Source organism: Salvelinus sp. IW2-2015, unplaced genomic scaffold (genome assembly GCF_002910315.2).
Source record: "Salvelinus sp. IW2-2015 unplaced genomic scaffold, ASM291031v2 Un_scaffold19, whole genome shotgun sequence".
In the NCBI taxonomy this organism is placed as follows: Eukaryota; Metazoa; Chordata; class Actinopteri; order Salmoniformes; family Salmonidae; genus Salvelinus; species Salvelinus sp. IW2-2015.
The window spans coordinates 1,323,682-1,336,511 of record NW_019942505.1 but is presented as its reverse complement, the minus strand read 5'-3'; the positions used below and the strand labels follow the sequence as shown (position 1 = coordinate 1,336,511).

Genomic DNA, 12,830 nt, shown 5'->3' with positions numbered 1-12,830 from the left:
GTGTGTGTGTGTGTGTGTGTGTGTTTAGGTGCGTGTTCTTGTGGAAGTGTACGCCTGTGTGTATCCATGTGTAAAGCTGTGCTCCCGTGTAGCTGTGGAAACCCATTTGCCGTGGAGGCAGAGATACACTGGGGAGAGATGAATAATAGATCAGGGAAAAATGGGAGCTTGAGCAGAGCGATCTGACCTGAGAGCGATTCAGTGAAGAGTACTGAAGGAAAGTAGTATCTAGAGCTGGAACTGATACCTCAGTCCCTATCCTGTTTTCTTTACCAAAATAAACCCGCTGGTGAACTCATTTCATTCCATTTCCTTCTCACAGCTGATGGGGAGAGAAACAGTTAGACAGTATACATTGAAATTATACTGTCTTTCAGGCAGACACACTGACTTCACAAGGCCCAGTTCTGTGTAAGGGAATGTGTGGTGTTGGCAGCTCATGGAAGCACATCACTGAGTGGACAGGTGGCAGATTGATATTGCCCTTAGCTCACCTGAGCGTGTGAAACAGGCAGGAGTGTATTATTGTGTGTGTGTGTGTGTGTGCGTGTGCATGTGCGTGTGCGTGTGCGTGTGTGTGTGTGTAACAGCTGAGAAGTCCTGTGGTGATTTAGAAGGGCCCTATCAAATCAGAGGCCTGGAGTGGATGGAGTGCTCGTTTCTCACCTCTCTGTGCAGTGGGCAGGAGGGAACTATGAGAGGCTGTGGGGGAGACTGTGAGAAAGACAGATAGAGAGACAGAGAGAGAAAGGGGTGAGGTGGAGAACAACGTTTCCCAGGCAAGTGGCTCTACACACAAAGGAAGAGTGTGGTTAACAACAACACACACAGACACGTGAATACCCTCACACACAGACACGTGAATACCCTCACAAACAGACACGGGAATACCCTCACACACAGACATGTGAATATCCTCACACACAGACACGTGAATAGCCTCACACACAGACACGTGAATACCCTCACACACAGACACTTGAATACCGTCACACACAGACACGTGAATACCCTCACAGACAGACACGTGAATACCCTCACAGACAGACACGTGAATACCCTCACACATTTCAGCGAGTGCATTTATGGACAGATAACAGTAAAACACCTCTGTCGCCAATGACAAAGAATGCAGTTGAAATAGTAACCTTGTGGTAACATGTAGATGATCATAAGGTAGTTTAATTAACTCGTTTACTACCGGATCATTTCAGGCTTAGTTTCACTCTACTCGAACATTGTGGTTGTTGTGACGTCATCATCGTGAATATCAGAGGGGGAGTAAAGATCACCCCCTACTGGTCTGTCTTGACATTTCACATTTGCTTTTCATATGGGTTTCCAATGGTTGCCACCTGCAATTCACTTTCCAATGGGCCTTTACGCTTCATCTTCTGCACCTAAATAAGAAATGTCAGAACATGTATAAAATCAACGTATAAAAACAACCCTACTAGTAACTTATTCTTCCAAATAGGAAGAAACTAGAGTGGATTTTTTWAAATTTTACCTTTATTTAACTAGTCAGTTAAGAACAAATTCTTATTTTCAATGACAGCCTAGGAATAGTGGGTTAACTGCTTTGTTCACAGGCAGAACAACAGYATTTTACCTTGTCGGCTCTGAGATTTGATCTGGGCCTGTGTACGCCTACATAGGCCAACGCTCTAACCGCTAGGCTATCTGCCACCCCAGGTAGCCTAGTGGTTAGTATAATAAGGAGCATATCACCTTATTAAATGTTAGAGGGATAGTTCCTAATGAACAAGGCCTCTGGTTCTCTGTCTATCTGCAGTGTACAGAGCACCGAGTTGCAGAGACACTTGCAGAGTTTGCTCCAGTCCTCTGTAATGTGAATTTGACAAAGAGACAGTTAGCAGGTYATTTTTGTCATTTCAACATCAGCAAGCCACTTCCTCATCTCAACTTCCTCCATTCACTTCCCCATTTGAGAACACAGATAAACCCAGAGATTGTTTGTGCTGTCTAAAAGATAGAATTGTTTTTATTTCTTTGTGTGTGTTCTAAAGATGAAGACACCAAAGGAGGAGGCATGGTAAGAGACATCCTTTATACTTGCACTTCTAGCTCATTTAATTATGAAGCAGTTAAAGGTACTATGCTGCCCAGCTCTCTGCCCTTGGCTGAGTGAGTAGGATTTGTTTTGGTGCTCATGTCTCCCTCTGTTAATTGATTAACGCTGTTTTAACTGTTCAGGCTGGAGAGCTAGCTATCTGATGAGAACAGGTCAGGGGACGCAGCAGGGATTACACAGCCCAACCACTGCACTGCTTTGCTCTCCACTGGAGCCCTCAGCCCTGTCTCCGTTAGATAGAATTAAAGGAGAAATAACTGAATAAATTATGAAGGSCCATCCAGACCAAACCGATGAAATTGTAGAGATGCTCTGTGTCATTATTGCTTATTTGTCTGTTTTGGGGTGCTTTGGGAAGTGCATTACTCCTGCTGTTCTCTTTCCCTGGGCAGGGCCTGCCTGCCTCTCCCAGTCTTCCATCACATCAATATAAAATTAAGCATTTTTTGAGTTTTCTCCTCTTCTCCTCCTCCCCCTGTCTTCCTGGTGCATGATAAACAGATGAGGAGATATAAGGGCTCCGTCAGCATTTCTCTAACTGGGCCTAATTTGGTCTCTATCGGGAGGAAATCACATTGCTCTCAGTTTAATTAAGTCCTGCTCAAGTCAGGCTGGAAAGTCAGTCTGGGAGAGAGGTGAGGAGAAGAGAGAGCAGAGAATGAAGAGAGTGCTAAGGGTGGACGGAACCAAAGCGATAAAAAGGTTAATGGGTCCTTACTAAATCATGGAATACGACAACACGCCTACAATACTGTAGCCTACAMGCATATGTGTTCAGTGAACATGTGTACCTATACTGTACATTTGTAAGGTACTTCCTCCTGGTAAAATCTGACCAGCAGCCTTAGTAATAGATGTAAATACAACTAAATGTTCAGTAGATCTTAGGAGCAAGTGTGAGGGCTTTAGGTTAGCAGCTGTAGACTCGTGACCATGGCCCTGGTGAAGGGGTGGAGGGAGGATGTAGGTCAGCAGTGGCCCAAACGTATGAGCCCCAGCTGCAGCTGCAGGAAGGACCAGGTCACTAGCCCCAGAAGAACCCAAGGGTCTTGTTAAAAGCTTAAAGTTGGAGTTATTAGCTTCCCATATTTTGAAATAAAATGTAGCAAGGAATGCTGTTGCGTGTTTTTGCTCAGCAAGAGGTTATATGGTTGAATGATCTCATGGTGTTAACATGTAATGTTTACAAATGCTGTAGCACTTCCACGTGCGTGTGAGAGCGCTAAGGGCTCTAGTTGGATGTTGCTCTCTCCTGGTGAGAATGAGTTGTTTAATCACAAACAACGCCCTCCATGAAACGCCTGAATTATATATGTCTTTCAAGCATACATGGTCTACACATGCACACAGCTGTCTGACATACACTACCGTTCAAAAGTTTGGGGTCACTTAGAAATATCCTTGTTTTTGAAAGAAAAGCTAATTTATTGTCCATTAAAATAACATCAAATTGATCAGAAATACATTGTAGACATTGTTCATGTTTTAAATGACTATTGTAGATTTTTTATGGAATATCTACATAGGCGTACAGAGGCCCATTATCAGCAACCATCCCTCCTATGTTCCAATGGCAGATTGTGTTAGCGAATCCAAGTTTATCATTTTAAAGGCTAATTGATCATTAGAAAACCCTTTTGCAATTATGTTAGCACAGCTGAAAACTGTTGTTCTGATTAAAGAAGCAATAAACTGGCCTTCTTTAGACTAGTTGAGTATCTGGAGCAGGGAGTAATCTGGAGAAGGGAGTAATACATAGCATTGTACAAGATCTTCAGTTTCTTGGCAATTTCTCACATGGAATAGCCTTCATTTCTCAGAACAAGAATAGACTGACGAGTTTCAGAAGAAAGATCTTTGTTTCTGGCCATTTTGAGCCTGTAATCAAACCTACAAATGCTGATGCTCCAGATACTCAACTAGTCTAAAGAAGGCCAGTTGCATTGCTTCTTTAATCAGAACAACAGTTTTCAGCTGTGCTAACATAATTGCAAAAGGGTTTTCTAATGATCAGTTAGCTTTTAAAATTATAAACTTGGATTATCTAACACAACATGCCATTGGAACACAGGAGTGATGGTTGCTGATAATGGACCATTTTCTTTTGAATGGTAGTGTACATCAATGCTATAGTTTAGGTCAATACCCTGGCCTTAGCTTCAAATCTCTACTCTACTACTCTGTGGCTTGGCCCTGCGTAGCACTACAATAGTTCCCCTGGGAGTGAGTGGAGATAAGGCAGATCAGACCCAGAGTGTCCAGGTCACGTGGACCTTTTATTTCTCCAGAGTTCATTGAAGGGATCCCCTGGCACAGGATCACAGGACTCTACCCATATCAAAGCAGCCTCTCGTTAGGGATTTTGTAAGGGAGTTGCTGGAGAGAGAGAGAGGAGAAAGAGACAGAGAGATGGGGGAAGGGATCTCCTAGATCAATGGTATTAATGTTACATAACACCTTTGGGAAACTGAGAAAATGTATATCATTCTACTGTAATTAAGTGACATGCTTCTTGCATGTGAATACTATGTAAGTTAATACAGTGTAATAATTCAGTCATTCAAAGTTGCTCTCTTTTCTTTGCTACCGTTGTCTAAGCACTCAAACTGTTTTGGCTGTGTTGACATCAAAATGGCTGCCTTTTCTTCTATGTGGTCCTCTCCATCACTGCAGATCAGTTGTTCTTTTTCTTCACATAGAGTAGCAGAAGCAGCAGCAGCAGCAACAGAAGCTCAGTCTGCGGTCTCTTACCCTATCTCCTCTGACAGGTGACCTTTCTCTGCAGCCTGGTCTGCCTTGTGTGGGAGTGCCCTCTATTACCAGACTGGAGCTGAGGCCATGTTTTCTCAAAAGGGACTTACCAACACACACTCACACAGGCTCATCATGACCCACATGCTTTGTGCACAGCTTTCTATCGCTTCCTATTTTAGATGTCTCTGAGAGTAAACAACAGTCTTCGTCCTCTGTGTGGAGTGTGTGTTCTGAATCATGCCCTGGTTCAACAGTCTGGAGATGAGTCAAGCTGTCCTGACTGTGTTTGTGGTATAGCTACTGTAGTACATGTGACCATGGACTATTCYCACAATGGCATCATATTCCACATCTGTGTAAGTGAGGCCGATCTAATTGAGAATGTGCAGTTCTTAATAACAGTGAACTAACTGTAGTGTCATTATTTTTACCCTTTTGAAAACCTGATATCATATTGGAAGTTTTTCTCTCTGTAGGGTCCCTCCCCTTCCTGTTAAGAACCTTACTGTCTCTGGACCAGTTCACCCAGCAATTGCAGGTAATTGTTCTTCTCTTTTGCAATTAGAAATAAAATAAAAATTTGGAGGCTGCATTTAATTGAGTGCTTTAGCTTTCGCATCCATTCTTACTCATAATAGTAAACTAACACGACTCTTTTTTTAATTGTATGCATGTGTGTCTATGCCAGGTATGACAGGTATCCTGATGTGTGCGGCTGGCCTGCCTGTGTGTCTGACCAGGGCCCCTAAGCCCATTCTGCACCCGCCGCCCATAAACAAGAGTGACATGAAGCCTGTGCCTGGGGTCAACGGCATCCGCCGCAAGACCAAGAAGAAGCACCTCAGGAGAGGTATGTATGTATGACAGGGAGGACTCTTAGGACCACTGGAGGGGAGAAGGGTCTGTCATGGAGCGTGAGACAGATGCTATTGAGACATTGAGATGTAAAGTAAATATCTTCTCTGGATAAGAAGGGAAAGGGAGGGCTAACAGTTACACCTGCCACATTGAAATGAACAGAGCTTTTTCCACAACTATAATTAAGAGGAAGCTATTGTAGTGAGATGGGTTGATGATGATCTAGTGGTGAGATGTGTGGCTTTAGCTGATATGGCGCTAGACCAAAGTCTATTTGATGCTGTGGAAATTCCAGGCGACCCCGGGCGAGTTTTTGTCCTAATTGGTCAGTGAGGCTATGGGTTTTCCAGCCCTGCATCACTCTGTTTACCCAGACCCCACCTCTATTCCCTTCCTCTCTTCCCTCTATCCTTCCATCCCCGGCCTTAGACCCAGGCGGTGGCATTGGGATGGGATGACAACACAGATTAATAAATGGGTCGAAGCCAATTGTTCCTGCGTTGATGCAGCATAGCCCACATGGAGCAAGGCAGAAAAGGACAGATATTTGTGGTTATCCTGACCTGTTCTGTCTGCCACTCAAAAGGAGGCTAAAGAGGCCTTTGATCCAGCTAATGAAGCCATTATAAAGGCAGTGCCTGAAAATGCATAGGAGAGAGTGGGCTAAGTTGAGCCAAATTGTTAGTTGAGTCATCCCTTGTTTCTAGGAAACCATACACAAAATGAATTGTGACCAAATATTTAGGAAGAGGTCATCATTTCATGGAGTCTGTGAAGGAAGAAACCACATGGCAAAGTTGTATGCAAGTTAGGTCCAAAAAATAGATTTTTACAAAGTCAAATGAAAAGACTGTTTTATACATCAGTTGAGGTCTCTATAATCTACAATATGAGGTCCTAAACCTAGGYTGAAAGTGCATCCTTGTAGCTGTGTGGGCTAATATAGTCAAAATGTTTACCTTGGGGCAGTGGTGTAAAGTACTTAAGTAAAAATACTTGAAAGTACTAAACTCAGCAAAAAAAGGAACTTCCTCTCACTGTCAACTGCGTTTATTTTCAGTAAACTTAACATGTGTAAACATTTGTATGAAAATAACAAGATTCAACAACTGAGACATAAACTGAACAAGTTCCACAGACATGTGACTAACAGAAATGGAATAATGTGTCCCTGAAACAAAGGGGAGGGGGGGGGGGGGGGGTCAAAATCAAAAGTAACAGTCAGTATCTGGTGTGGCCCACAACTGCATAAAGTACTGCAGTGCATCTCCTCCTCATGGACTGCACCAGATTTGCCAGTTCTTTCTGTGAGATGTTACCCCACTCTTCCACCAAGGCACCTGCAAGTTCCGGACATTTCTGGGGGAATGGCCCTAGCCCTCACCCTCCGATCCAACAGGTCCCAGACGTGCTCAATGGGATTGAGATCCGGGCTCTTGCTGGCCCATGGCAGAACACTGACATTCCTGTCTTGCAGGAAATCACACTCTGGTGTGATTGCTGGTGGCATTGTCATGCTGGAGGGTCATGTCAGGATGAGCCTGCAGGAAGGGTACCACATGAGGGAGGAGGATGTCTTCCCTGTAACGCACAGTGTTGAGATTGCCTGCAATGACAACAAGCTCAGTCCGATGATGCTGTGACATACCGCCCCAGACCATGACGGACCCTCCACCTCCAAATCGATCCCGCTCCAGAGTACAGGCCTCGGTGTAACGCTCATTCCTTCGGCGATAAACGTGAATCCAACCATCACCCCTGGTGAGACCAAACCGTGACTCGTCAGGGAAGAGCACTTTTTGCCAGTCCTGTCTGGTCTTGCGACGGTGGGTTTGTGCCCATAGGCGACGTTGTTGTCAGTGATGTCTGGTGAGGACCTGCCTTACAACAGGCTTACAAGCCCTCAGTCCAGCCTCTCTCAGCCTATTTCGGACAGTCTGAGCACTGATGCAGGGATTGTGCGTTCCTGGTGTAACTCAGGCAGTTGTTGTTGCCATCCTGTACCTGTCCCACAGGTGTGATGTTTGGATGTACCAATCCTGTGCAAGTGTTGTTACACATTTTCTGTCACTGCAAGGACGATCAGCTGTCCGTCCTGTCTCCCTGTAGCATTGTCTTAGGCGTCTCACAGTAAGGACATTGCAATATATTGCCCTGGCCACATCTGCAGTCCTCATGCCTCCTTGCAGCATGCCTAAGGCGCGTTCACGCAGATGAGCAGGCACCCTGGGCATCTTTCTTTTGGTGTTTTTCAGAGTCAGTAGAAAGGCCTCTTTAGTGTCCTAAGTTTTCATAACGGTGACCTTAATTGCCTACCGTCTGTAAGCTGTTAGTGTCTTAACGACCGTTCCACATGTGCATGTTCATTAATTGTTTATGGTTCATTGAAAAAGCATGGTGTGTTTAAACCCTTTACAATGAAGATCTGTGAAGTTATTTGGATTTTTACAAATTATCTTTGAAAGACAGGGTCCTGAAAAAGGGACGTTTATTTTTTTGCTTTTTTCACTTAAGTCGTTTTTTGCGGTATCTGTACTTTACTTTTTATATTTTTGACAACTTTTACTTTTACTTCACTACATTCCTAAAGAAATGACAACTTTTACTTTTACTTCACTACATTCCTAAAGACAATTATGTACTTTCTACTCCATACTATTTCSCAGACACCCAAAAGTACTCGTTACATTTTGAATGCTCAGCAGGACAGGAAAATTGTCTAATTCACACACTTATCAAGGGAACATTCCTGGTCATCCCTACTGCCTCTGATCTGGTGGACTCACTAAACACATGCTTCCTTTGTAAATTATGTCTCGGTGTTGGAGCATGCCCCTGGCTATCTGTAACTTAAAAAAATAAGAAAATGGTGCCATCTGGTTTGCTTAATATAAGGAATTTTTAATTATTTATACTTTTACATTTACTTTTAATACTTAAGTATATTTAAAACAATATACTTTTAGACTTTTACTCAAGTAGGATTTTACTGGGTGACTCACTTTTACTTGAGTCATTTTATATTAAGGTATCTTTACTTATACTGAAGTATGACAATTGGGTACTTTTTCCACCACTGCCTTGGGGTAAGTTGAGCCAATGGCTACGATACCCCATACAAATAATGATTACATTTAGTCCATTTTATGCATAATATGCATAGTATTTTTGCAATGTGTCATGCATATGGACTCAAGATAGTGCATTTTTATTGTTACAAAGCAGACATCATCGTTCCCCGTGTATACAAACATAAAGCAGGGGTCTAGCCCCCTTGAGGTTCTTGAGAGAGCAGCCAAGGAAGTGAGAGAAGAAGTCCAATTCGAGCTGCAGCAAGGGATGAACAAATAGACTGAATGACACTGAAGGAAAAAAAGATAACGAGAATGTACCTGTGTGAAAGTGAGGCTATGATAGAATTTCACAGACCATTTAATGGGCTTAGTAGCCTCAAATGCAGAGAACTTGCCTACGGATGGTCACATTGAAACAACAACTGGTCAAGAAATGGAAGGGGAAGTGATATTGAACAGATAGATCTATGTCTGAAAAGAATGTAGGTATACATTTAAGATATACAATATACCACACCCCCATTCCATGAATTCAACTTTGACCTACCAGCACCATCACCCACTGTCACAGGACATCATCACCCACTTACCCAACCTATGCTCAACTTACTCCATACTTAGGGTATATTGTGCCAAGCTATGTTTTCAAAACTGCTGTTTACATGAATTCTGATTACTTCCAGGCATACACAACATCCTGAAAGAATACTATATTTCCCTTGACGTAGTGATACTGAATTTAAAAAAGGGCTCAACTTACCCCACTCTCCCCTAACTCAAACCTTCTCCATCTCTCTCTGTCTCTCTCTCACCCTCTCCATCGATTTCTCACATTGTCGCTCTCGTTTTTCTGTCTCTTTCTCTCTCTTCCTGTCAGCTAAGCTAGCTTMGTTTCACTCTGAGATTGGGTGATGGCTCATTGTTCTGTGTCACTTTGAAGGTGACCTCATCTTCAACATCACACACTGTATTTATTCACACACGCTCTCTTCTTGGACTGGTCTCATCACAATCAAGCAGGGCTATGGTACTTTAGACCCAGACCAGTCACTGGGTTTACCTATTGCTCAAATAGACGTCTCCTTATGCAGATCCATCTAGTCATCTTGGGTCTTCAAAGGACAATATGCATCTGTCTGCGAGTAATGATTGTGTGTGTGAGTAAGTGTTTTTTGTTCCTTTCAACCACATGCCTTCAATGTTGTGTTTGATTGCTAGGGAAAAACCCAGAGGATGTGGTGCGGAGATACACAGAGAAAGTGAAAGTAGCCCCTGATGAGGTAAGGAGAGTCCTGGATGACATACACGTACACAGTTTTAATACAGTTTGTAATCATTATACAGTGTATTATTGCTATGCATCCCAACCCTACAGTAACATGCAGTAGCTCTTATGGTCTAACTGGTGCCCACTCACCTTCCCTTCCCAGGACTGCACCATCTGCAGGGAGAGGCTGGTGATGTCATCAGGCTACGAGGGTGTCAAGGGCATAAAGCCAGAGGTGGTGGGCAAACTTGGCAAGTGTGGGCATATGTACCATCTGCTGTGCCTGGTTGCCATGTACAACAATGGCAACAAGGTGAGAAGGCGCATACGTGCCAGCGCTTGTTATGGTATTATAATATTATATTGTATAGTAGTGGGTGAAATTGTAAAGTAGTGGGTGAAATTACACCCCCCATTTGATGTGATGGGGTATGCTATGATAACAATTAGATTAGATTGAGATCAAACTAATAGGAAGCAGGTCTTACTCAGCTAAACACAGTTCATGGTCATTTTAAAAGTCAATTAAGGACAGAAGAAGGATCGCTGTCATGAAACCAACTCTAGATTAGATTACATTTGTTTGATTAGATTAGTTATGAATATTGAACATTGAATGTGTCCCTATCCAGGATGGCAGTCTTCAGTGCCCCACTTGTAAGGCTATCTATGGGGAGAAGACAGGCACACAGCCKCCTGGGAAGATGGAGTACCATGTCATCCCCCACTGCCTGCCCGGCTACCCAGAGGCCAAGACCATCCGCATCGTCTATGACATTCCTGCTGGGCTACAGGTCACCACCCTCATATCCTCCACACTCACACAGTCCACTCATCCACTGGCTCTCCTTCCTAAGTCTATTTTCTTCCATCTACGGTGCTATAACACTGCTGTGTCTGACATGAGGAGGCTTCAGAGGGTATTTGATAACCTGTTTCGTGTTGCTCAGGGGGTTGAAGTGTCCCAAAGCCGTGTGACTGCATCCTCATAAAGAGAAAGAGAGAACGATTCACCTCCTCTCTTTGCAGGGAGAGGAGAGGGCTGCATATTTCATCCTTTCTGCGGAGCTGAGCTTTAATAGAGTCAATAAAGTGACCTTTCTACCAGAAGAGCAGGCTGAGCCTCCCTGTGCAGGGAGAGAGGCTGGGGCTGTCTGTCCCCTGTCATCCACACTGCAGCAGAACAACATGCCACGGCCCACTCACAGTGCCCCTGCACACCACTCACACTCCTCACTCCTCCCTTTTAACACATTTACACTGACAGCTGTACTCTGTGTAAGAAAGTCATGATATAGTAATGATACAGTACATTCTGAAGTAGAGTGGAGTACAATGAGTATGGTGTGGCATGTCAACACATAAGACCTGCATCACACAGCATGACAGTTAATTGGTTGTTTTACAGCTGGTATAAAGAACATGTTTCTTGATGAAAGGGGGAAAGGGTCCATTTCCACCAAAATGAATGCTTTAAAAGAGTGCAAATAAAGCCCCCAGAGTAGTCAGACTATGAATATACAAGCTCGTCCCGGGGGCTTTTGACATTTCCCTCTTGACTGAATGTTAATTGAAAGAGAAAGAGAGGGGTTGTGACTGTTTCTGTCCTTTTCACCAGACCACAGAGCATCCCAACCCAGGGAAGAAGTTCAGCGCTAGGGGGTTCCCCCGGCACTGCTACCTCCCAGACAATAACAAAGGCAGGAGGGTAAGACTTACAGTATTATCTATCTGTATATGGGAAGAACAGTTCTTCAAAATACATGATGTAGTAGGCAGGTAGCCTAGRGGTTAAGAGCATTGGGCCAGTAACCGAAAGGTCGCTGGTTTGAATACCCGAGCCGACAAGGTGGAAAAATCTGCCGTTCTGCCTTTGAATAAGGCAACAACAACTACTCCCCGGCCGCCGATGATGTGGAGGTCCATTAATGCAGCCCCCCGCACCTCTCTGATTCAGAGGGATTGGGTTAAATGCGGAAGACACATTTCGGTTGAATGCATTTAGTTGTGGAACTGACTAGGTACTGTATCCCAATTCCCTTCCATACCCCCATTGAATGAACTAGAAAGAGAGATGGGGATTACAGTGCACTGTGAGCTGCTGTATCTCATCTACCTGGGCTCTCATCTGTCTCTCCCCAGGTCCTGAAGCTCCTGATCATGGCGTGGGACCGCCGCCTCATCTTCACCATCGGCACGTCCAGCACCACAGGAGAGTCAGACACAGTGGTGTGGAATGAGATCCACCACAAGACAGAGTTTGGCTCCAACCTGACGGGACACGGCTACCCAGACCCCAACTACCTGGACAACGTTCTGACAGAGCTGTCAGCCCAAGGGGTGGGACAGGACAACCTGAAGGACTGAGAGGGGGGGACAGAGAGGCCCCAGAGGACCACCTCCCATATCTATATCTGACAGGGCCTCTAAATGAGGAGGCAACATGCAGGCCAGATAACCGTCTTTTGCTCCCCACACCCAAAACAGACCTACAGACCCTCATGTTCTGTATGTGGGCAAACTAATATATAGCAAATTACATAATAATGACACGATAACGTCATGATTGTGTTATACTGTTATTTGCATTTACCTAAACATAACTGTAAAACTTTTCCCACTGCTGTCTCTTTGTCCATGCCTTGAGCAGGTGTGTTTTTGCCAAAATTTCAACCTGATAGGTTAAAGGAATGTAAAGACAGGATGTAAAACCGATCTCAAGTTGTAGTTGGTGTTTGTGTGGAAATCTTCAGGAGAATTTTAATATGCACAATTTACTTAT

The 12,830-nt window shown here is 44.0% G+C and overlaps 1 protein-coding gene across 1 annotated transcript in view; it reads left to right on the top strand.

Annotated features, from left to right (window-relative positions):
* Positions 1-12,553, top strand: part of LOC112068032 (E3 ubiquitin-protein ligase DTX1) — a 61,347-nt gene extending 48,794 nt beyond the window's left edge. The window contains exons 4-10 of the mRNA XM_024135025.2: positions 5,326-5,387; positions 5,538-5,699; positions 10,000-10,061; positions 10,212-10,361; positions 10,681-10,842; positions 11,667-11,756; positions 12,191-12,553. Coding sequence (XP_023990793.1) covers positions 5,326-5,387; positions 5,538-5,699; positions 10,000-10,061; positions 10,212-10,361; positions 10,681-10,842; positions 11,667-11,756; positions 12,191-12,415 — 913 coding nt within the window. The 3' untranslated portion in view covers positions 12,416-12,553. The remainder of the gene's footprint in view (positions 1-5,325; positions 5,388-5,537; positions 5,700-9,999; positions 10,062-10,211; positions 10,362-10,680; positions 10,843-11,666; positions 11,757-12,190) is intronic.
* The last annotated feature ends 277 nt before the right edge of the window (positions 12,554-12,830 follow it).